Raw genomic sequence first — 24856 nt, 5'->3', positions numbered from 1 at the left:
CCCAAGCTGGCTATGGCATTGTCTTAAAACATATTTACCTATCTATCTGCTTTGGCTTCATAGTTTACCTTTTTTTTGGTTTTTTTTGATTGTTTGTTTCTTTTTTTTTTAATCTCTGTTTATCTCAGTACTAAAGAAAATTGCCAGCCCTGGCTTCTTAGAAACAGAAATCTGCTATTAGAGCTCTTAGAAAGGTGAAAGTATTAATCATTCAGTCATGTCCGACTCTTTGCAGCCGCATAGACTGTAGCCCACCAGGCTCCTCTGTCCATGGAATTCTCTAGACGAGAATACTGGAGTGGGTTAGCCATTCCCTTCTCCAAGAGATCTTCCTAACCCAAGGTTCACACCCAGGTATCCTGCACTGCAGGCAGATTCTTTATCATCTGAGCCACCAGGGAAGCCCAGTGCTCTGAGGAGTGAAAGTCATTTTCCCACACACTGTCTTTGTCCCCTCTCCTTCCAGTCCTGACCTAGGGGGTCACCTTGAGGCAAGTGTGGACAGTTTAACATTCCGGGGCCATTTGTTTTTGCAGTGTCTCTCAGACTATCATGGACACATTTATAGAAGGGGCAGACACCCAACCATTCCATCTCCCAGCCTTTCCCATCCAGCTGTTTCTAATAGCTCTGAGAGTTTCCAACAAGGACAGGATACAACCTCAGACTCTATCAAACGGACCGTATTGACCCAGGAATCTCCTGGCCCAGGAAGAAGTCCAAAAAAATAAGCATGATGTTGATTTAAAATTGTGGTAGGCATTGAGCTGGTGTTGTCCTAGTCATAATGCAGGCTATCACTGATTGATATATAGGTTTTTATTTAAACTACATATACATTAAATATGTATTTTAAATATATAATTGTATAAATATTTGCATATGTATATTTAGCAAGCTAGTTTTATAAAACTCACAACGTAATTTCTCCTAGAGACAGTGTTCCAAATAGTGGTTAAGTTTCCAGCCTGCATACTATAGAATTGTTTTTGGAAAAACTTTTCTCCCGTTCTACTTGAAGCTGACATAAGAAGGACATTTCTGTCTTCTTCTCACTATAGTTTCAGAGACAGAAATGACTTCAGTTTACATCAGAAACAGTGTCATAAACAGTTCCTTTTCCTGTGAAGTTGTGTGCCGTGGTAGGACGGTGCTGCAGTGGTCCTGGCGGGGCGGGGCGCAGTCCAGGTCTGCCTTCCCAGTTGAGAGAAGGGGAGTCTTGTGACACTGCAGCTGAAGAATTAAGCTCCCTGGCTTTGTCAGCATCAAGAAGGGAGCCCCCTGACTTGGGGTCAGGAAGAGGGCACCCTTCCCACCTCCTGCTGCCATGGTAACCATCAGGGTGTCAGGAGCAATTTTCAGACCAGAGCCTGCATGGGCAACCAACCACCAGCACAGATAAAGTGTTAGAAAGTCCATTGTTAATGAGCTTTTCTTCCAGGCTTTCCCCTTTTTCCATAGTGTACAAGCAGATCACCAGTTTCCATGTTGACATTTCCCCCATCTTCTCTGTAGGTGAAAAGCATGGCCCAGTATGTACATAACATGGACAAGCGGGACAATTTTCGGAGGACTCGTTTTTCTGACCGTTTCAAAGATGACATAACTACTATTGTTAATGTGGTCACCTCGGAGATTGCAGCCCTTTTAGTAAAACCTCAGAAGGTAACTGTGTCATTTTACTCTTCACTGTCTGAAATTTTTTACCCTCGGCATATATTATTTTCATAATCAAAGAAAAATAAACAGTAATTAAAATGTAACTAACTGTACATGACAACTAAATTCACTTTGTTATACTGGAAAGCACCTTGTGGTGGGGCTGGAGCATTGCTGTCGAAAATTACAATGTGGGGATTTCCCTAGAGGTCCAGTGGTTAGGACTCTTGGCTTTCACTGTCAAGGGCCCGGGTTCAATCCCTGGTTGGGGAACTAAGATCCCACAAACCGAATGGAGCTTGTACAAAATGAAATTATAATGTGGAATTAAAGTAGTTTAAATTATTGTATCAACACACTATGAGAGGGAATATTTTTGTTCTTAGCAAATATACCCTGAAGTTTTATGATATTTGTAACCTACTCTCAAATGGTTCAGAAAAAAAAACAAAAAACTGAACATGAAGAGAGAATGATAAAGCAAATATAGCAAAATACCCAGCACTGATGAGTCTAATTAGAGGAGTTCCTTTAACTATTCTTGCTCCTTTTCTGTAAATTTGAAATTATTTCAAAGTAGAAAGTAAAAAAAAAAAAAGTAAAATGAAATAAAACAAAATTCTAAAATTTGAAGCCAAATTAGAAACTCTATAAAATTTGAAGCAGCAATGATCATTATTAATACCTTTATCATTATGAAGAATTTGTTTGCTGCTCTGTACTGAGGAGAAGAAACTTCCACTTGGTCATTTCTTATGGCAGACTTTATGAGATTGGCAATGGTGTCTCATTTTGGCAGGCATGAAAAATGAGGCACAGTGAGGTTGATAAATTTTCCAAAAGTCAACACAGCTAGCAGCCAAGTCAAGACTGAAGACTCCAAGCCCAGCATATTCAGACAGATACTTAAGTAGTGGTCCAGGTGGAGGATGCTAAGAGCATGAGGGCTTGCCACTCCATGGTAGCTGTGGAAACTTCTTTACCAAGTCTCCACCCATGCCAGTGGCTGGTCAGCGTGGCCTGAATTTGCAAACTGCTCATCATAACAAGAGGAAAACATTTCAAATCATATTTTCAATAGTTCAGAGCAAATTGATTTATCATTCTGAGAATAGAGGGCATAAACATGAAAAAGTGAATCCCTGATTGCTCTGAAGTGCTGTAAAATCCCTCATAAATATGAGTACTGAGAAGTAGTAAAAACTAAACCCTGGCCTCAATTCATGCAAGAGTTCACTCTACTGTGTATGACTCTGCCCTCTCTTAGGCTAGGAATGCTGTCTAATTGGAGAAAAAAATTCCTTAAGTAAAAACCGATTTTTTTAATCTTGATTACATTTTCTGCAACAATCCTTTCAAATTAAGAATCTGTCTCATTCAAGATAGTAAATACATTTCAAATTACTTTTGCTAAAACAGTCATTAGCAGAATCAAATTATAGTAAAGCAATATAAAGAAATTTAAGAAAATATGAGAAACCAGAGTGTAGGAAAATGTTCATAATATAATGGTTGAATGAATAAATTCAGGACCCTATTGTATACAGAGAATAAACTCAATTATATACAGATAAATATGCACATAGGAAAAAACACCTAGAAGCAAATATACCTAAATACTAACAGTAGGTAAGGAATTACTTCATTCAACACTCACGACATCAATTAGTTTCTAAAGTATATCGCTGTAGTTTTGCAGGGTTACCTGCTTTGCTCAGAATCTTCCAGAGGGACACTGGCTGAAAAGATATGACCTGCCTCTCCCAAATTCCGCCCCCCTCCAGGGCCCCAAGGTTTACTAGCAAATGATGGGGGTGTTTGTATCAATATGCTTGTTTTTAAGGAAACTGAACAGGCCGAAAAGATCAACATTAGCCTGGCTTTCTTCTTGTATGACCTCCTCTCACTCATGGATCGTGGCTTTGTGTTTAACCTCATCAAACATTATTGCAACCAGGTGAGTGTTCCCTCAGACCTAGCCCTGTTGCTCCTGGTTCCTTCCTATCTGACGTGACGCTTATTGCCATGGCGTGCTCCCTCGTTCATTGCCAAGTGAGACAGTTTGACTCCTGTACATTCTGGGTTTTGTGGTACATTCTTCAAGTCATTTGTTTTGTGCCTTGAACTTTGGTAGACAAACTAGTTTGTGCAGATTCCTGGAGCATTTACCAAACCAGCACAGAAGGGCCAACAAGGTCCATGGGCATTGAGACTTATTAGTGATACAAACTGCTTTCTTCAGTTTAGCATTTAACAGAATTACATGACTGTGGGATTCAGTTTTTGACCAGGTATATAATTGAAAGTATGAGGTCTCTTTTCACACATTAGGGTAATTAATTAAATTGCAGTTGTGAAATTCTAACATTAAAGAACTCTAGTAAAATCAGTCAAAGAGACTGAATTTCACTGAGCAAAAAGCAAATATTGTCATCTGGTATACCTGCAGGGTATTAGTTTTAAGACCCTTCCCAGAACCCCCAAGGATATCAACATTTGTGGATGCTCAAATCCCTTCAATAAAATAGTGTAGAATTTGCACATAATTTACACACATCTTCCCATATACTTTAAGTCATCTATGGATTGCTTATAATATCAAACATAATGTAAATGCGGTGTAACTAGTTGCCTGTGCAAAATCAAGTTTTGCTTTTTTGGAATGTTCTGGAATTTTTTTTCCAAATAGTTTCAGTCCTCAGTTGGTTGTCTCACAGATGCAGAAACTGTGGATATAGAGGGTTGACTGTATTTTGTAATTAAAGAGCGTATCAGTGCTGTCTCCCCAGATTTTTCAAATGGAATCCTACTTTTGTTCACTCTTCTCTCAAACTATCCCAATAATAGAAATATAAGTAGCAGTTACTGTTGCTGCTCCTTTTCTTTCGTATTCCTGTGTTTTAGGACCACCATTACTGTCACTGCCACCAGCATCACCACCCACCACCTTCACCATCAGCACCACTGTCACTACCCTTAGTTTCTTCCTATGGACAAAGCTCTGTGTTCACATTACAGAAATCATCTCTCTTGATTCTTGCAAGGTGTTATTGTCAACATTTTGCATATGATAAAGCTGAAGTTTAGAGGAGTTAATATTGCAACTTTTCCAGGGAAGAAAGAGCCATGGCTGCTTTACTCAAGGTACAATGAGTTAATCATTCTGTTCCACCAGAACTAATAACTCTCTTAGTTATTAGTAGTTAATCCCTTAGTAGTTAATCCCTTAGTGACCATAAATAAGTCATTCAACTTCTTTGAGTCTCATTTCCTCATTTGCAAAATAAAAGGATCTCCCCTCCCTTGCTAAAAAGACCATGACTGTTCTAAAGAGACTCCTAATAAGGAAGATGGCTTACAAAGAATCCTAAGGAAATATCAGAAGTACCAGAGCAGGAACATCTTGTATAGCCTGACCTCCTGCCCCTGCTTGGATCTTCTGGCCCTGTCCTACCAGAATGGTGGGAGGAGGTGGTGGAGGAAGGTGCCATTTCCCTTTGCCGTCACTCTTAGGTGTTTAGGATGGCAGATCATTGGATGAATTGCAAACACAAGTTAATCTGTTTTTCAAAACTTGATGTTGAATATATGGAAAGAAAGGACTGGAATACCACTGTAAGCCCAGAGTTCGCCTCTGGTATAAAAAAATGTATCCATGACACTTGTTAAACTGTAAAGCAGACTCTATTCAGGACCATTGTGATAGGTATAAGGACCACTGCATTGGATATTTCAGTAGGGGAAAGAGATTGCATTCAACTCTGAATACAGAAGGAAAAATGCCAATTTATAGCCAAGGAACAGGGTAAGAGTAGTAAGTGGATGAAAAACTACTAAGAGAAAAATCAGGGGTAAAGGGAGAATTCTGGTCAAACTAACCTAACAGGATTCTTGCTGAAGGCATGTTAGGATGATCAGAACCACCTGGGGAACATGAGGGGTGAGGAATTTGGTCAGATCTCAAGGGTGAGAAATTACAGCTGAACTGACTTAGAAAGATGGTTGTGAAAATTGGGCCACCGAGGCAACAGCTTTGGGCTCTGACCTTTGCAAAGGATGTTTGCACACAGGATGCACCTTGCCTGTGTGCATGCTAAGTCACCTCAGTCCTGTCTGACTCTTTGTGGCCCCATGGCTTTACACAGCCCTAGAGGGACTGTAGCCCTCCAGGCTCCTCTGTCCATCAGATTCTTCAGGCAAGAATGCTGGAGTGGGTTGCCACGCCTTCCTCCAGGGGATCTTCCCGACCCAGGGATCAAAAGTGTCTTACATCTCCTGCATTGACAGGTGGGATCTTTACTATTAGTGCCATCTGGGAAGCCCAAACTGCTCTTTACTCTTTCTTAAACATTGCTAAAATTATTTTTGAAATTTTTGTCTTCTTTGAAGTTTCAAGGGACTTATGAAAGATGCCCACAATGTGGCCTTCTTTCAAATGCAGGTATCTTGTGCTTTCAAGTTCTGATAGCAGGCTTGACCCAACAACTCTTGAGTGGCCATTGAGTGAAGGGCATAAAACTGAGTTTTAATTAGTATAATTTGCTGATGTCCCTGTTCAAAATCAGCCAGTAATACACATTGATAAGAGTATGGGTTCTGGTAAAGGTTCATACACAGAAGTCATATATTCTATTTTTTCTATAGTACATAGTGCATTCATTTTTTTTCCAATAAATGTCTACTAACTACAGATTCTATAGGTAAAATGCCATAACACAATGTTTTTTTCCTAAAATGGTTTAAAATATGTGCTCATTTAAATTATATAGTTTATAAAACTGCTCTTAAAGTGCATGAAGAGGAAGCATGGCCATTTGTAAGGGTGAAATGCTTGGCATCCTGTGCTGGGCCAGCAGAGTCCTTGTGGTGATATCCTGAGGTTGAAGCTCCATCCCTGGTGGCTCAGACAGTAAAGAATCCGCCTGCAATGTAGGAGACCTGGGTTTGATCCCTGGGTCGGGAACATCCCCTGGAGAAGGAAATGGCAACCCACTCCAGTATTCTTGCCTGGAGAATCCCCGTGGACAGAGGCGCCGGGTGGGCTACAGTCCATGGAGCCACATAGAGTCAGACACAGCTAAGCACGCACAGCACAGAATGTCCCTCAAGCCCTTCTTTGCTTACTTTGTCACTGCCCGTAGCGTCTCAGTCCTTCAGATGTCAGCCTGCCTGAGGGAAGCAAGGGGTCTCTTCCAGACTGTCATATTTGCCAGCTTTTCATTGCTTTTTTCACAGTTGGTTTGTTTGAAAAGATTTTTCCTGAAAATTCTCCCAGCTTTCTCTTTCTCCTTCACTTCCCCTTCTCCCACGTTGGGGCAAACTCCTTGGCTTTTACGCGGGGACTACATACTTTCGTAAGTAATTTGATTCTTTCATCTAGGGACTGGTTTGAAAGCTTACCAGTGCGGCCTTTAATTAGAAACCACAGAGAGCACTTGTGGCATGCAAGTCATCCAGGCCCATTTCATTAGTTTTGTGTGGCCGCATGTGGGGTCAACTCCTTTCCTTTAGTTTCTCAGACACGGTAGGATTTTTGTGAAATTTTATTGTTACAGCGAAGACATACCTCCAGATTATTTTAGGCATGAGCTTGCCATCCATCATATTAGAGATTTAATGAGGGTTGGGTTGAGGCAAGCATTCTCATTATGGCCAGCTGTTAGACTGGAATCCTAAAAAGAACAGTAAAGTGGCTCAGTGGTAAAGAATCCACCTGCAATGCAGGAGACACAAGTTCGGTCCCTGGGTCAGGAAGATCCATTGAAGTAGGAAGTGGCAACCCACTCCAGTATTCTTGCTTGGGAAATTCCATGATCAGAGGAGACTGGAGGGCTACAGTCTATGGGGTTGCTAAAGAGTCAGACATGACTTAGTGACTAAACAATGACAATGGATGAAAACTTACTGGACCTTCCCATAATGCAGAGCTTGCCATCTGTTGCCCTGTCCCACTCATTTTTATTCCACTGATTTCTGTAATCTGGGGAGAAAAGATAATTTTGTGTCTGTCAACCTCAACTCCATTCACCATAGAATAAAACCTCTTTTCCCTCCTCATTTTCTTACCAGCTGTCAGCCAAGCTCAACAACCTTCCAACGCTCATTTCCATGAGGCTGGAGTTCCTGAGAATTCTCTGCAGCCATGAGCATTACCTCAATCTGAACCTCTTCTTTATGAATGCGGATACTGCTCCAGCATCTCCCTGTCCCTCCATATCTTCCCAGGTAATCAGCTAACTGGAAAGTGTTTAAGCTATTTTGTTGAATTAGCTTGGCTTAGTCATTTATTCCTATACAGATTGGTCTTCTTAATTAGAAGAAAAATTGAGTTATTCAAACCAATTGATACACATTGTATGTGTTAATCCAGATACACATACGTGTGCTACCCAAAGTTATTTCATCTAACTAATCATTTACAAGCTATGTGATTGTTTTCTGTCTGGGTTCAAGGGTCCCTGCTGAGGCCAGAAGAGCACAAAATCTATATGCACTATGAAAAATGTCTAATTCATAGAAAAATCACAGATCTTTTGCTGACAGTCTTTACTTTAGCTTGACAGTCTCCTTTGCTCACTTCCCTTTTCCTAAACCTTATGAAACCTTCCTTTCATAAAATTTATGAAATTACAGTTAGTTTCCTTTATATTGATTCCCAAATGATCTAGTAGTAGTTTTTAACATGGATACTGTATTGTATCTTTGAATGATCCTAGAACTTTCTGCTGATTCTGATATAGAATGAAATTAAGTATAAAATGATTCCACCTTGAATCATATTCTCGAAAATGTAGCTCTTGAAACACTAAAAATATCTCCTTGTAAAATAATCAAATGGTCTGTTTTATAGAGTATATTTCTAAAAATTCTTTTTCTTAATCAGCACAGAAGAGTAACACTTGTATTAATATTTAGAAATGAGGCTTTGACAGCATGGCCAGTCTCTTTTTGTAGATCAGTATTATGCAGGTTAGGTTTGGTGGGCCCCACATTTCACAGGATGTTAGGAGGTATTATACAAATATAGAATTCTGAAGACAAATCCATTTTAGAAACACTGTGTTAAAAGGTTTCTTTGCAATAGGCCATTCAAGAGTCTCTAACTTGTTTATATAAATTACAATGCCCCTGGGGTGGCAAAGGAAGGAGGAGGAGGAGGTGAATGATAAGCAGTACTTCCCAAAATGCCTGGACTCTGGAAATCTTTTTTTTCCTCCGTTGGTTTGGGGGACTGGTGTTCTGTAGAAAAACTTTATAAAGTACTGCTGTTTAATAGTCATATTCCATATATAGGGAACAAATCAGTAGCTCAGAATAGCAGGCAAGATTTCTTCTTTTTAGGTTTTCTTTCAGATGCATCGTCTTTGATCCTAGCACAAAGGAGGAGGCTTATCTTAATAATTCTTTTAAAAATCTTAGCTATTCATGCCAGATGACATTCAGATTCAGATGTGCACCGCATGACCATCTTCCTGTGAACTGGGGAAGAGCTGACTTACAAGCAGCTGTTCCACACCTGCCAGCTCTGCCCCTCGTCCTCCCCCATATTCCCCTTCTGACCACCTCCCAGCATCACCAAACTGGAAAGGCTGGCTAGAGACATTTGTAGCCTCTTAGTGACATATGAAGTACGCCCTAAGATAAGAACACAGGTATTGGCCAGGACTGGTAAATGTGACATTTCCCTGCCTGATGCTGCTTCTGGTTTCCAGGCCAGCAAAATTCAGGCAATGTAGGTAAATCATATTCAGAAGTGTAAACAGGAACCTTAAATAAAGGTGGTAGTCTGTTATAGAGGAATCACCAGCTCAGAGCCATAACATGGGGTAGAATCCCCATTTCCCTATCCAGATGTGACCCTAGGATTTTAGTCTTCTTCGCTAGTTGAGCAGAGTGGACACTCTAAGTCCCAGTTTCTTCATCTGACACGTAGGGACGTGAGCAGTAACTGCTTCACTGCATTGTGCCTACAGAGCCTGGCTGGTAGCATATGCTTGATGCATCCTCGCCATCATGGTGTTAATTCTAGTTCTTGTTACTCAGAAAACTGCCCCTTACATTTCTATAGAACTCCAGCTCCTGCTCCAGTTTCCAGGACCAGAAGATTGCTAGCATGTTCGACCTGACACCGGAGTACCGCCAGCAGCACTTCCTCACCGGGCTTCTCTTCACCGAGCTGGCCGCTGCCCTGGATGCTGAAGGGGAAGGGTATGTCTCAAACATTTATAGTGGAACAGAAAGCAAAAAAAAAAAGGATGCTCCTTACCAAATTTTTGCACTCTGACTTATCTTCCTTGGTGAAAAACTCCACCATTCACCAGTTCCAAGGAATAGAAGCAGCCACGTTTTTAGAAAGTGGTGCCAATAGGAACGTGGAAAGGCATGAGGGATGGAGAGTAACCATAAAATAGCTCTTTTCAACCGCTTATTCATTATGAGGAAGTTGCCAATTCTACCAAGGCCTCCAGTGGCTCAGACTGTAAAGAATCTGCCTGCAGTGTAGGAGGCCCAGTTCGATCCTTGGGTCAGTAAGATCCCCTGGAGAAGGAAATGGCAACCCACTCCAGTATTCTTGCCTGGAGAATCCCATGGACAGAGGAGCCTGGCAGGCTACAGTCCATGGGGTCCCAAAGAATTGGACATAACTGAGCAGCACAACCAAGCGACTAACACTTTCACTTTACCAATTCTACTAGGGTTCCCCGGGATGCTTGGTTAGTGAGCTGCTTAGAAACAAAGCTGTTTTTAAGGTGTACCTTGGGTGACCTGTATGCACAGAGGCAGCAGCCAGATGCCACTTGGCACACTGCTGACAGGGGCTTAAATCCAAGGAGTGTTAGGATTGGAAAATAATCTAGATTCAGCCCTTTTAGTGTTCAGGTTAGGCCCATGGAATTGAAGGAACTTGCCCAAAGTTACACAGCAGACTCAAGTCTAGAGACCGTGGTCTCCAGAGTCCTTCCCTAGGGCCCAGCCTCTTGTACCACATTAGCTCTCTGCCTGAAAACCTACTCCTACAATGCCTACCTTCTTCCTCCCTCTGTTCAAGAAGTTTCTGAAATAGAATGTGCTGATTAATGGCAGCATTGCTGTATGTTATAGATTGTTGTCTAATTCAAGATTCTAAAGTTTTCTCAAAGTATTTATAATTTTGTGACAAAAATAGGACATCTCTGTATGAAACAATTACAAGAGCACAAGTTTATGTAACTTCAGTAACAAATGTGTCCCAAATGCTTTGTCCATACTGATAATGCTTAAGGGATGGTAGGTCTCTACCTCCCAGCAGGTCATGGTGGGAAGTCTGATGTTCTCAGCTCTGAATTCTGCCCCCTTCCAGAAATTCAGTCACCAAGAATATCCTTAGCTTCGTTTTCCAAGGCTTCAGTTTCATCAAACTCCTCCCAATTTTCTCAGTGGAATTTTCTACCCTATAGCTAACATGAATTTCCACAGCAACACGAAGTGCCTTGACACATAAGCTGAGAATGTGCTGAGAAGGAGGCTTGTGCAGAAAGAAAATTGCCTTCACACACACACATGCACGCATACTTTATCGTGATTGTCCTTTGATAGCAGAGATTTCCATGATTTCTGAAAGCATGATACGCTTTAGTATCTACATGAGTGGTAGTCTCTGTTTTCCATTTCTCTTCTAGTGAAACGTCTAAGCAACCAGGCTTTGCGTCTGTTTTGATTCCTCATAAGATTGTTGCTATTATTTTACTAGTAAGAGAGTAGAGTATGTTCAGAGATCATCATGTAATTATGTTTAATCAGATAGGTCTATTTTCTCACACACATACACACACACACACACACACACACACACACACACACACGGTACCTTTTCTACCCCCCAAAGGGTAACTAATTAAGAGCGTCACTCCTTTGGCAAAACAATAATTCCTGATTGTTGGGTTGTCAGTTATTCTCCTGGAGAGTCATTAAAAATACCATCATGGGCTTTATATATGAGCAGAAGTCTCAGAAACAATTTATTTTCTGACAATACATCCTTTTGATCAGTTCTTCCTTTGGCTGCCAAAGCAATTAATAGTCTCACCAACACCCACCCATCTGAGGCACAGGGCCAGTGGTACACATCTCAACAGCTGAACTCCTGAAAGGAGCCATAGCTCTAGATTCTAAGGGATCGCTGTGGAACCCTTCTTACCTGAGGGTGTCCACACATCCATACGTCACTAAATCCAAAAAATAGAAGAAAGGACACCTCCAACTCATTCTATGAAGCCAGCATTACCTTGATGGCAAAGCAGATAAAGATATCACAAGAAAACTGCAGACCAATATGAATATAGATGTAAATATCCTCAATAAAATATTGGCAGACTGAACTAAACAACATATATTAAAAGGTTATACATCAAGGCTGCTGCTAAGTCGCTTCAGTCGTGTCCAACTCTGTGCAACCCCATAGACAGCAGCCCACCAGGCTTTCCTGTCCCTGGGATTCCCCAGGCACGAACACTGGAGTCGGTTGCCATTTCCTTCTCCAATGCATGAAAGTAAAAAGTGAAAGTGAAGTCGCTCAGTCGTGTCTGACCCTCAGCGACCCCAAGGACTGCAGCCTTCCAGGGATTTTCCAGGCAAGAGTAGTGGAGTGGAGTGGAGCCATTGTACACCAAGGCTAAGTAGGATTTATTCTAGGAATGCAAGATTGGTTTAGCATCTGAAGGTCAATTGATATAATAAAGGACGAAAACCCCACTCAGTCATTACAATAGAAGAATAAAAAGCATCTGACAAAATCTAGTACCTCTGGAAAACACTCCACAAACTCTGTAGGAATATGTGAGAATTTCCTCAACCTGATAAAGGCATCTATGAAAAACCCACAGCTAATATCATACTTATTGGTGAAAGATTGAATACTTTCCTTACGAGGTCAGGAGCAAAACAAAAATGTCCACTCTTTCTTCTTCTGTTCAACATTTTACTGGAAGTTCTACCCATGGCATCCATGTTGGAAAGGAAGAAGTAAAGCTGTCTCTGTTCACAGGTGACATGATTTGTTTATAGAAAATCCTAAAGTTCCCACTAAAAAAGCCATTAAAGGTAATAAATGAGTTCAGCAAGATTGCAGGATACAAGATCAATATACAAAAATTAATTGTATTTCTATACTCCTTCCATGAGCAATATAAAAATTTTAAAAATATTCCACTTAAAGTAGCATCAAAAGAATAAAATTCTTAGGAATAAATTTAACAGAAGAAGTTTAAGACTTGTTCACTGCAAAACACCTTAGAAAGAAATAGATCTAAATAAATGGAGGGACATGACATATTCATGGATCATAAAATTTAACATTGTTAAGATGGCAATAGTCTCCAAGTTGATGTACAAATTCAGTACAATTCCTCTCAACATTCCAGCTGGCCCTTACAGAAATTGACAAGCTGATACTAAAATGCATTTGAAAATTCAAGGGACTCCAATATAACCAAAACAATCTTGAAAAAAAAGAACAAAACTGGAGAACTCACACATCCCACTTCAAAACTTGATACAAAGCAAAATTAATCAAGACTATGTGGTTCTGATCTAAAGATAGATGTATAAATTAATGAAATTAAATTGAGTCTAGAAATGAATCCTTACATTTATAGTCAAATGATTTTTCAATGAGAGTGCAAAACAATCAGTGGTGAAAGAGTAGTGTTTTCAAGAGACGGCACTGGGAAAACTGGATGTCCACATTCAAAAGAAGGAAAGTGGACCCCTGTCTCACACCATATACAAGAGTTAAAGTATATCAAAGACCTAAATGTAAGTGTTAAAACCATAAAACTCTTAGATGAAATCGTAAGGGTAATCTTCAAGAAATTTGATTAGGCAATGGTTTCTTAAATCTAACATCAAAAATAAACCCAGCAAAAGAGAAAAAGAGGTAAGTTAGACTCCATTAAAATTAAAACTTCTGTCCTTTAGAGGACATCATTAATAAAGGAAAAGGACAGCAAGCAGAATAGGAGAAAATATTTGCAAATCATTGATCTAATAAGGGATTTATATCTAAAATATATTTTTTATGTCTTACAGCTCAATAATAAAAGAACAAATAACTCAATTTTTTAAAGAGCAAAGGATCAGAACAGACATTTTTCCAATGAAAATTTGACCAATAAGCCCATGAAAAAGTTTTCAACATAATTATCCATCAGGGAAATGTTTATCAAAACCAGTTAAATACTCCTCTGTCTTTGTTCCTTTGGGCTGCTCTAACAAAAATAGATTAGGTGGCTTATAAAGCACAGAAATTTATTTTTCACAGTTCTGGAGACTGAGAAGTTCAAAGTCAAGGAGCTGACAGATTTAGTGTTTGGTGAGGACTCACTCCCTAGTTCACAGATGGGCATCTTCTTGCTGTGTTCCCCTGTGGCAGAAAGGGTTAAGTGAGCTCTCTGCAGTCTTTTGTATAAAGGCACTAATTCCATTCATGAGGGCGCTGATGTCATGACCTAAAGCACCCCCTAAAAGCCCCACCTCCAAACACTATCACATAAGGGATTAGGTTTCAACATAAGAATTTGAGGGGAGCAGATCATAGTCAGCTCTTAGCACCTGGCTATAATACAGAAGACAGATAATAACAAATGTTGGCAAAGAGAAGATAGAACTGCTGGTGGGAATGTAAAATGATGTAGTTCCTCTAAAGATTAAATACAGAGTTGCCATATGATCCAATAATTCTGCCCTGTGGTAGATGTCTAAGAGAAATAAAAAACCTATACCTACATAAAAACTTATACAAATATTCACAGCAGTGTTCATAATTCATCATAGCCAAAAAGTAGAAACAACCCGAATGTCCGTCAGTTGATGAATTACATAAATAAAATGTAGCCAGCTGGTAAAGAATCCGCCTGCAATGCAGAAGTCCCCGGTTCAATTCCTAGGTCAGGAATATCCACTGGAGAAGAGACAGGCTACCTACTCCAGTATTCTTAGGCTTCCCTGGTGACTCAGATGATAAAGAATATGCCTGCAATGCAGGATACCTGGGTTTGATCCCTGAGTTGGGAAGATCCCCTGGAGCCAGGAATGGCTACTCACTCCAGTATTCTGGTCTGGAGAATTCCATGGACTGTATAGTCCATGGGGTCACAAAGAGTTGGACATGATTGAGTGACTTTCACTTTAGCTAAATAAAATGTGATTGGAATATTATTTATTTAGCTAAATGTAAGTGTTAAAACCATAAAACTCTTAGATGAAATCATAAGGGTAATCTTATTATTTATAAGATTTATAAACACATTATTTATTTAGCTAAATAAAATGTGATGGAATATTATTCAGTGATAAAAAGGGGTGAAGTACTGATTCTACAACATGGTGAACTTTAAACATTGTGCTAACAGCAGAGCCAGGACTAGACCACAAGCAGCTTGTCTCTGGATTCTGTACACCTCAACCCTACTTTGCTTGGTTTTCATATCATCACCTCGTTGTTTAGGAGCATTCTGGTCAACCTTGCTTCACTATGGCCTTTGGCTTTTTGTGTTGTGCCAACAGGATCATCAAAGTACAAAGGAAAGCTGTCAGTGCCATCCACAGCCTGCTGAGTTCTCACGACCTGGACCCGCGTTGTGTTAAACCAGAGGTGAAGGTCAAAGTTGCTGCCCTCTACCTGCCTTTGGTTGGTATCATTTTGGATGCTTTGCCACAGCTCTATGACTTTACAGGTAATGATGCCTTCTGTTTCCTTCTTTGGATTGATGGGGGTTCCTGCCAGATTCACCACTAAAATTGCTGGCTCCAGGGCTGATATGCTAGTGTGAGCCCTTCCCACTACCACTGCTTTCCAAACCTTTTCAAACATAGGCCCTGGTAAGTGTATTTTTTAAGCCACATGTATATGTGTTTTTTTTAAATTGTTTGCTCATTCATTCATTCATTGGTCTGTTGGTACATAAACACTAAAGACCGTACACCACAAAGGATGAGAAAATAACAGAATTACTCCTTTTAGTGATCTGTGGTCTGACGTCTTGAAATAAAGTGTTTCTTCTCTTTTATTTTATGAGCACTTAAGGAAAGAAGCAGACTCAAATGAGTCTAAACATTTGTACCATGCCAAAAAATATATATATCATGTTGTCTGACACTATTAGGAAATGCTGTTATGGCAGAGGAATTTTGCCTTTAGCACTAAAAAGCTCATTAAGGTTGGAATTCAGTATCTCCCACTTGGCCACCAGAGGAAAGCATCAATTGTTAAAAGGCACCTCCTGAGTTTATTTGCATGTTACTGTGTGGATTAGGGAATGTAGACAAACAAAACCACCCTCACTCAAAAACAGCATCTTATCTGAGACCTGAGAAAGACAAATCCCATCTGCCTGTCCTTCCCATCTGCCTGTCCTTCCCCTAACACACACACACACACACACACACACACACACACACACACACACACACACACACACACACACACACACACACACTGCTGACTGCTTCAGGGTACTTTTTGCTTTTTCCTCAGCGAAGGGAGGTGCTATTCTTCTAACTGACGCGTGGTTAAGTATAGAATCCTTGTAAGGAATCATGCTTGGAACCTTAGAACTATCATGGTTTCCTGCTTCCTCCAAAAGCAAAATGTCCTGTGTGACAATCATTTCTAAACTCCTTGTGGTGACAATCATTTAGCTCATAAAATGAGGGGGAAAATGGGCAGGAAAGTTACGGAAGCTATCTTAGCCCACCAGATGAGCTGGCTGCTTGGTAAGATGCACAGAGCTTCCTGTAGCAGTGCCTGAGTAAAGGGCAAACGGAGAAGATAGTTGTCTTCAGAATTTAAAGGTGCAATTCAGAGTATGGCTTTGCAGATCCCTTGTAGAATTTTGCACGGACATTTCAAGAAAGTTTCATTTGAGGATCTGTTATTTGTTTGTTCCCAAAGCAAGGGAATCACGTTAGCACACATTATCCAAAGTTTCATTGTTGATTAAAATTTTCCACATCAGCCACTTTGGATCATAACTTTTTAGCACTTGTTTGTTTGTGGGTTTTTTTTGGTTCCCAGTACATATGAAAGTTATGCTTTCTCTGTATTGTGGTCTATTAAGCGAACAGTAGCATTATATCTTTTTAACTACAAACCTTATTTTTTTGTTTTTTTTTTTTTCAAAATTAGTTATTTAATTGAAGGAAAATTGCTTCACAATACTGTGCTGGCCTCTGCCATACAGCAGCATGAATCAGCCATAGGTATACATATGTCCCCTCCCTTTTAACCTCCCTCCCACCTCCTGCCCCTTCCCACCCTTCTAGAGCACTTGGTCTTTTAAATCTCAATGATTTCTTTATGTATGCACTGAACTTTATAGTCGTGATGTAGCTAACAAGTGGGAAAACAGTGTAAATATTCTATTATTAAAGATAATATAGTATATTTATTAGATATGAAATCTTTTGATTAATAAACTAAGAGTATAATATTTTTTAAAAAATACAACAGAATTCAAATTCCAGCCCATTTATACAGTATGTGACCTTTGGAAATTTCCTCAACCATTTAATGCCTTCCATTCCTTTCCTCGGCTGTAAAAATGTGATAGCAATGTCTATATCTTAGGGTTTTGATAAAGAGGAAATGAGAGAACTTCTATGAAAGCATCTTGGCAGCAAATATTTCTATCCTTCTCTCCTCTCTTTTTCTTGTAACCATGAGCCTATGCACATTTAGGAAAAATGAGAATGTATCCTCAAAGTAATCCTGATAATGTTATCAGGTCTTGAATAATTGCCACGTGTTCTTCATTTCACTCTGTGCTTAAAAATTCTATTGACTTAAGAACAATAGTGAATTATCATTTTTTTAAAAATTGAGTTCTGTTTTTACAAGTTTGGCAGGGGAAAATCTGTTCACATGGCTATTTTTCTGAAAAATTGAAAGTCAAGAAACTATAATGTTGACAGGTCTATAAAATTATGAGTTTTTAATGGATCAGTCATACATGTTTTAACACATTTTCCTCAGAACTACTTAAACAAATACTTTCTATGTGTAATTTATCATGGTCATAAAAATAAACCTTTTAAATTGTGGGTCCCTATTTTGTTTGCATACATCTATACCTATGTATAAATATAAATATATTACATGGGTATAATAAATTAACATTTATTTCAGACATTCAAAATCTAATAAATTATTGCTGAATTTGTAATAATGGCTTATTACTCTATAAGATAATTATTTAATTCTGTAACTTTGTATTCCTTTCTATTTGGCCATTATTTGAAATATATAAATGAAGTAAAAATACCATATTATAGAAAAGTATTATGAAAGCTTTGAAATTTTTTGTTTTCACAGTTTGAAAACTTAATTTCTAGCCTAATCTTGTGGGGAACATTTTGTCTCTTTTATTAGACTGCCTGCTTTTCACTATAGATGGTAACAGATAAATAGTGCTAAATGTCAGGTTTAAAATTACTATGCTGAAATCCCTCTACTAAGCATATTCCCAGAGAAAACTATTTCAAAAAGATACATGCACCCTAATGTTCATAGCAGCACTATTTACAACAGCCAGACGTGGAAGCAACCTAGATGTCCATCAGTAGACGAATGGATAAAGAAGATGTAGTACATATATAAATGGAATATTACTTGGCCATAAAAAGGAATGAAATTGAGTCATTTGTGGAGATGTGGGTGAGCCTAGAGACTGTCATACAAAGTGAATTAAGTCAGAAAGAGAAAAACAAATATTGTATGTTAACACATGTATGTAGAATCTAGAACAAATGGTATAATTGATCCTGTTTGCAAGGCAGAAATAGAGACACAGACATAGGGAACAGATGTATGGGTACAAGTGAGAAAAGGAGGGGGGAACTTTTTCCTGTCTCCATAGTTTTGCCTTTCCAGATGGACTTCTTTCACTTAGTAATATGCATTTAAGTTTAATCCATGATTTTTCATGGGTTAATAGCTCATTTCTTTTTAGCACTGAATAATATTTTATTGTCTGAATGTGCCACAGTTTTTTATCCATTCACCTATTGAAGGACATCTAGGTTACTTCCAAGTTGTAGCAATTATGAATAAAGCTGCTGTAAGCATCTGTGTGCAGATTTTTGTGTGGACATCAGTTTTCAACTCCTTTGGGTAAATACTAGGAAGCATAATTGCTGGATCATGTAGTAAGGTCAATAATATTTTGATTGCAGCTGCAGAAGCTCGAGGTGGAAAAAATCGTGCCAATGGCTCAGATGAAGAACAAGAAGGGACCAGTGCAATTAATCAGAATGTGGCATTGGCTATAGCTGGAAATTTTAATTTGAAGACAAGTGGAACAATGTTGTCTTCCCTGGTATGTTGGTCCACATTTCTCCTGTTTATTTTTTGTTTTGAGTCTTTTCCCATCTATTAATGGATGTGTTCCTAAATTCACCTGCCAGAACCCAGGATAGAGCAGGCAATGAGATTTCTGCCTTATTGCTCAATGCTGGAAGAAATTGTGTGAGGCTAGTAGTTGAGAAGGAAAATGACAAAGGGGAGGTAACACAGAGCCAGACAGGATTCTGACAACAGCAAGAGCCTCACAGAACAAATTTCAGGCAATTTCAGTAGTGTTAAGTTCAAGGTTTGGAAAACCAAGAAAGATGAACTTGGAAAACTGAAATATTGCAAAGGAGATCAAACCAAGGATCCCTCAGGTGGGAGGCTTGCACTCTGTGGAATCTACCTCTGTTCCTTGCTGAGCTTTGACAATCCCTTTGCCAAGACAGAGCTGCATTCTCTTGCTTAATTTAAGTTTGCATTTCAGTGTAACATTCATATCTGCAAAGAACTCAACCCAGTTCTTTCCTGGGAAGACAGCCTCTCAACCTATAATTCTGCTTTGCTGAGTGACTGCCTTCTCTTCCCTTTAGCACTCCCCAATTCCACCCCCCTCCCTCCGCCCCGCCACCCTCTAACACACACCCATAAGAGTTGAAGGCCAGGAGGGGAAAAAGAAAAGACATGGATAGTTGACATTACTCATCCTACAGCTGAACAAATATGATGTACTTTCTGACCTCCTCTACCTTTCTAATATCTGTCTTACCAAAATTGGCTGCTTCAGGTGGTATGTGCCTTTTACATTCTTGTTTGTCTCCAACAGAAACTCAAAAGTCCAAGGTTCACCTCTTAGAAGATATTTCCTATGAAGTTATAATACATTTAAAAATATTACTTCTTGTGGTCATACTCAGAAAAACTAATGTTAAAGTAACTTCGTAAGCCCTATCCTCCACATTCAAACCGACCATTCCCCTCACATGTGAACTAACACCTCTCTGCAGCTTCACTCCTACGTTCAGTTGGGTATTAGCTGCGCCGCGTGAATCACATGTTGTCCTTTGTGTTGTTTGGATGAGTGACAGAGAGTGTGCTCAGCACTCTAAAATGAACACTGTGGCCAAAGCATGAGAGCAAATAGCCTGAGCCCCCACACCCTGTCCCCAGGAAAACATAAATTGTGGTTGAAGCTCTGTTCTAAAGGACTCCACTGAATTATGTATTTGATTCATTTGCTGAGCAGTTCATGACCCTTATACTTTGGACTCTGACAAAGAAGCTAAATCTTGAATAGTTAGGGTATTTTGGGAACCAAGGCAGGGTAGTTATCTGCTATAAATCCAACCCTGCAGTTTCCGGTGTGAAGGAGATATACTTGATTTTAGCAGCTTGGAAGCCCTTGTGGATTACTGAGATTGGGTGGGGGGAGGGCATGGTCAAGGTCCAGGGCAGACCACCAGACCACACTGCTCCTGAAACAGACTGCTGCTGCTGCATCACTTCAGTTGTGTCCGACTCTGTGAGACCCCATAGACGGCAGCCCACCAGCCTCCCCCGTCCCTGGGATTTTCCAGGCAAGAACACTGGAGTGGGTTGCCATTTCCTTCTCCATTGCATGAAAGTGAAAAGTGAAAGTGAAGTTGCTCAGTCGTGTCGGACTCTTAGTGACCCCATAGACTGCAGCCTACCAGGCTCCTCCGTCCATGGGATTTTCCAGGCAAGAGTACTGGAGTGGGGTGCCATTGCCTTCTCCAGCTCCTGAACAGAGGGTGTCCACAATTATGTGGCTGAAAGCCTGGTTAGAATACTGCCCTGGACCAGCCCCTTTTCCCAGCAGCTCAGCTCAAAGAATACAGCTTCCACTGCCAGGAGAAGGCAGAGTTCCCCTAAACAGACCCCAGCCCAGGAAGAAGTACAGACACTGTGTATTAAGAAATCAGCATTCCTTTCGTTATGTCTGATGCTCAACCTCTTCCCTTGCATCCATCTCCCAATCTGCCTCCTTCCAGCCCTACAAGCAGTACAACATGCTGAATGCTGACACGACCCGAAACCTCATGATCTGCTTCCTGTGGATCATGAAAAATGCTGACCAGACCCTCCTTAGGAAGTGGATCGCCGACCTGCCATCCATGCAGCTAAACAGGATTTTAGATCTCCTTTTCATCTGTGTCTCATGTTTTGAATACAAGGTATCTCTCAAGTTCTGTCTTGTCACTGTTCCCCCTCTGTTTGGGCAATGGCAGCATCCTTAATTTTGTCTTATTTCTGTATTTAAGTCTATAACCTATTTGCATATCTGTATCCTATCTAGATATGATAATTCCACCAGGAAAGGATCTCTGTCTTCTTCAGAGAGAATGTCATTCCCATTGACAGAATTTCAGCCAGAGGATCCCCCAGAACAGGGTGTCTTTGTAGCATATGTCCAAACTGGCTGATGTCACCATGGGTGTTCTGTCTTTAGGATTCTCCCCGTGAACAGAGAGCTCCCCAAACTTAATGTCCTCCTGCCTCTGTCCTGTCCAGGGAAAACAGAGTTCTGACAAAGTCAGTACCCAAGTTCTGCAGAAGTCGAGGGATGTCAAGGCCAGGCTGGAAGAGGCTTTGCTCCGTGGGGAAGGGGCCCGAGGGGAGATGATGCGGCGCTGCCGGACTCCAGGTGTGTTGGGTCAGCCCTTCCCTGCTCTCTGTCAGCAGAGTTTGGTACCCTTTGTGGGAAGGAGCGTCCTCCCCACATGATGAATAGACACCACCACTTTCTTAACACGTGTGATAATAGAGACAAGCAGATTCTGGGATTCGGCGCACGATGTATGTGATGTTAGCCACATTCCTCTAAGGGAAAGCTCCTTTCCTGAGATCACAGGAGCCCTGAAAATGTCCTCAGATGGCATCTTCTGTTTAAAACTTACTGGTGGTAAGATCCCATCCAAGAATATGAGTCGTGGGATGATGAATGGTGTCTCCCTCATTTCTCCCTGGGATATTTGAAGAGTCTATGTAGATAGTCCTACTTATAGTTCTGGTTCCAAGATCATTTCCCCAAGTCATGCAGGGTTTACTAGAATAGGTCCAGTCCCCTCCTGCGGTGGTCTTAGAGGGTCCTACCCCACAGTCTGAGAGTGATCTCCAGAAGGCTGAGTTCTTCTCTTTAGGGCATATCAGCCTTATCCATTGTGCTCAAGGAAAACAAAGTGATGGTTCCTGCTCTTCAGTGGGACGCGGTGGCAGGGAACTTGGAAGGAGCTGAGCTTCTCAGGGGTGGTTGAGCACCCTTTTTCAACACCAGCACTCTTCATAAATAAATAATATGGGGAGAAACCCTGATTTCACTGAAACCCTGTGTCCATGGGAGATGTGCTTGCCAACACTTCAGAAAGGCTTCTGAGGTCTGGCCTGTCGATCAAAGAGCAGACTAACCCATCCCAGATTTGGTTATGAGTTTGGCCTCCCACCAGCACCAGCATGGATTCTAATTATCTGGAGAAACAGCACTGAGTCCCTTCAGTTGAGCTTGTTACAAAACTTCTGGTTATCTTGCTACTACTGCTAATCAAATTCCTGTTGTGCATTTCTTAACTCCTAGGGAATGACCGATTTCCAGGCCTAAATGAAAATTTGAGATGGAGGAAAGAGCAGACACACTGGCGGCAAGCTAATGAGAAGCTAGATAAGTAAGTCACTCAGCAACTTTGTGCCACTTTTACCTAAAGTTCAAAATGATTTTTCCCAGGCTACTTGTGTTACTGAAACAACTATATCCTTCCAAGGGTAAGAAAGTGAAACATCATTATCTGTATACATTTAGTTCATCCAGGGTTCCAGGATAATCAATGATATAAAGAGTTATGATATCCAGCTCTTAAACATTTATCACATTAATAAGCATTTAAAGAAAACTAATGTTTAGCAATCTCAGCTAGCTTAACAAAAACTGCTGATGAGTCAGGACAGGGTACCCAGGACCACATCATTTCAATCCATATTTCCACTCTACAAATGTGTACAAAGATGTATATTCAGGGATATTTATGTCAGCATTACATAAAAAAAATTTTTTTAATTGTTGTTTAGTCACTAAGTCTTGTTCAACTCTTTGCAACCACATGGACTGTAGCCTGCCAGGTTCCTCTGTCCATGGGATTTCCCAGGCAAGAATACTGCAGGGGGTTGCTATTTCCTTCTCCAGGGGATCTTCCTGAGCCAGGGATCAAACCTGAGTCTCTTGTGTCTCCCAAGTCTCAGTGTGCCTACATTGGCAGGCAGATTCTTTATTGCCAAGCCACCAGGGAAGACCCACACAAAATTGAAACATTCTAAATGCTAATAGGGAAATAGATAATGAAATATTAGGTTGGCATTTAAATGTTTCCAAATCATTTTAATGATATGGGAAATGCTTTTGATTCAATGTTAAGTGAACAAAGCAGAGTAGACATTTGTTTTAAGAGTATAATTTTAAATCTCTACACATAGTAGATATATTTTTTAAAGACTGGAAGGAAATTTACCAAAACATTAACCACGATTTTCTTTGTGTTGAGAATGTTTGTGAAGGATGTTTTCCTTTTTATACTTTTCTGTATTTCCTACAATGAATGTGTATTATGATATATTATTATCAGAAAATAATGCTAAAGTAAAAGAAGAAAAACCTGCTTGGATTGCAATATATGCTATATCCATATTGTAGTATACACAACAATTTGGACCTATGAGGGCTCAAACTAAATTGTCTGAATAGATAGCACATATTAGTATCTGCTGTTCCTCTTAGCAAGAGGTAGCTTAATGAATCCTGGGGTTCACTGCTGAAACATCATATGGCTTAAGACAACCCCTCCCCACATGCATACACTTGACAAGGCATACGCAGGGTATCCCCATGGTATATAAAACATCTGTTATAAGGAGGGGTGGGAGATGAGGTGGGCTTGAGTAGCAGTGTTTTTTTATAAATAAATATGTTGCTATCTTTGTTGTTATCACAAGAATGGATCATTCTTGTTCATTTATGGGACTTTTGGAAGTCAAGTTTATTTTAAAACATTAAGGAGATAAATATTTTAATTATATGTGTTGCTTGTATAGCCCAGTTGTTGCTCTTAGGAATCATATCCATTTGCTTTGGGTATTTTGTGCTTGTTCTAAGTTCCCTGAACTGATTTATAAACTATTGATTCTGAGAGTCTGTACGTTTTAATTTAGGCATTGAACAGCACCCCGCCCCCCACCACCATCACACACACAAATTAAAGAACTATTGCATGTAGTTAATTAACACAGAACTGCTTAGGCAGTTAGGCCATCTACTCCATGAGATTAAAAGAAGAGCCAAACAGAAAGCACGATTGCCTGGGCTGTGTAAGTGGATGTTTGGGGAAATCTTCCCCTTTTGTCACAGAAACAGCACAGTACTGAGGCTTTCCACACAGGGCACACCAAACCCCTCCAGGTCAAGTCAGCCCTGAGCTGCGCTTTGGGCTGTTTGTTGCCGGAGGTAATGATTCACTTCTGATCATCTTCATGGGTGATTTTTTAAAAGAGAAACCGTAGTAAATTGTAACCGTGCAAGTTAGCTGTTTTGAAAAACTTTTGTAATTATACCAGTGGTATCTTTCACCTTCTTTTAGATCACTATTCAATGATTTTGGCTCTGTTTCTTTTAGAGCAGTCATTTTCAACCCAGCTGTACATTAAAATTGCCTGGGGAGCTTTAGTAGCCCCCAGTGCTCAGATGTACCTCAGGTCAGTTAATTCAGGATCTCCAGCAATGTTACTCAGAAAACAGTATGTGGTGAAAGCCCCATTTGATTCTTGTGAAGTCAGATTTGAGAACCATTGTTTTCAAGAAATAGCTGATAGGCTTTT

The 24856-nt window shown here is 40.2% G+C and overlaps 1 protein-coding gene across 5 annotated transcripts in view; it reads left to right on the top strand.

Annotated features, from left to right (window-relative positions):
* Nucleotides 1-24856, top strand: part of DOCK8 (dedicator of cytokinesis 8) — a 233481-nt gene that overhangs the window by 172133 nt on the left and 36492 nt on the right. For all 5 annotated transcript variants that reach the window (XM_086415413.1, XM_086415417.1, XM_086415415.1 and 2 more), the window contains 9 exons: nucleotides 1516-1665; nucleotides 3503-3616; nucleotides 7729-7884; nucleotides 9728-9867; nucleotides 15202-15371; nucleotides 18868-19010; nucleotides 20992-21174; nucleotides 21512-21644; nucleotides 22572-22659. In XM_086415413.1, coding sequence (XP_086271539.1) covers nucleotides 1516-1665; nucleotides 3503-3616; nucleotides 7729-7884; nucleotides 9728-9867; nucleotides 15202-15371; nucleotides 18868-19010; nucleotides 20992-21174; nucleotides 21512-21644; nucleotides 22572-22659 — 1277 coding nt within the window. The remainder of the gene's footprint in view (nucleotides 1-1515; nucleotides 1666-3502; nucleotides 3617-7728; nucleotides 7885-9727; nucleotides 9868-15201; nucleotides 15372-18867; nucleotides 19011-20991; nucleotides 21175-21511; nucleotides 21645-22571; nucleotides 22660-24856) is intronic.

The sequence above is a fragment of the Bos grunniens genome, chromosome 8 (assembly GCF_055505025.1).
Source record: "Bos grunniens cultivar Pamir isolate PY7600 chromosome 8, Bosgru_T2T1.0, whole genome shotgun sequence".
In the NCBI taxonomy this organism is placed as follows: domain Eukaryota; kingdom Metazoa; phylum Chordata; class Mammalia; order Artiodactyla; family Bovidae; genus Bos; species Bos grunniens.
Note: the sequence above shows the minus strand (reverse complement) of the source record. Positions and strands in the feature narration are given on the sequence as shown.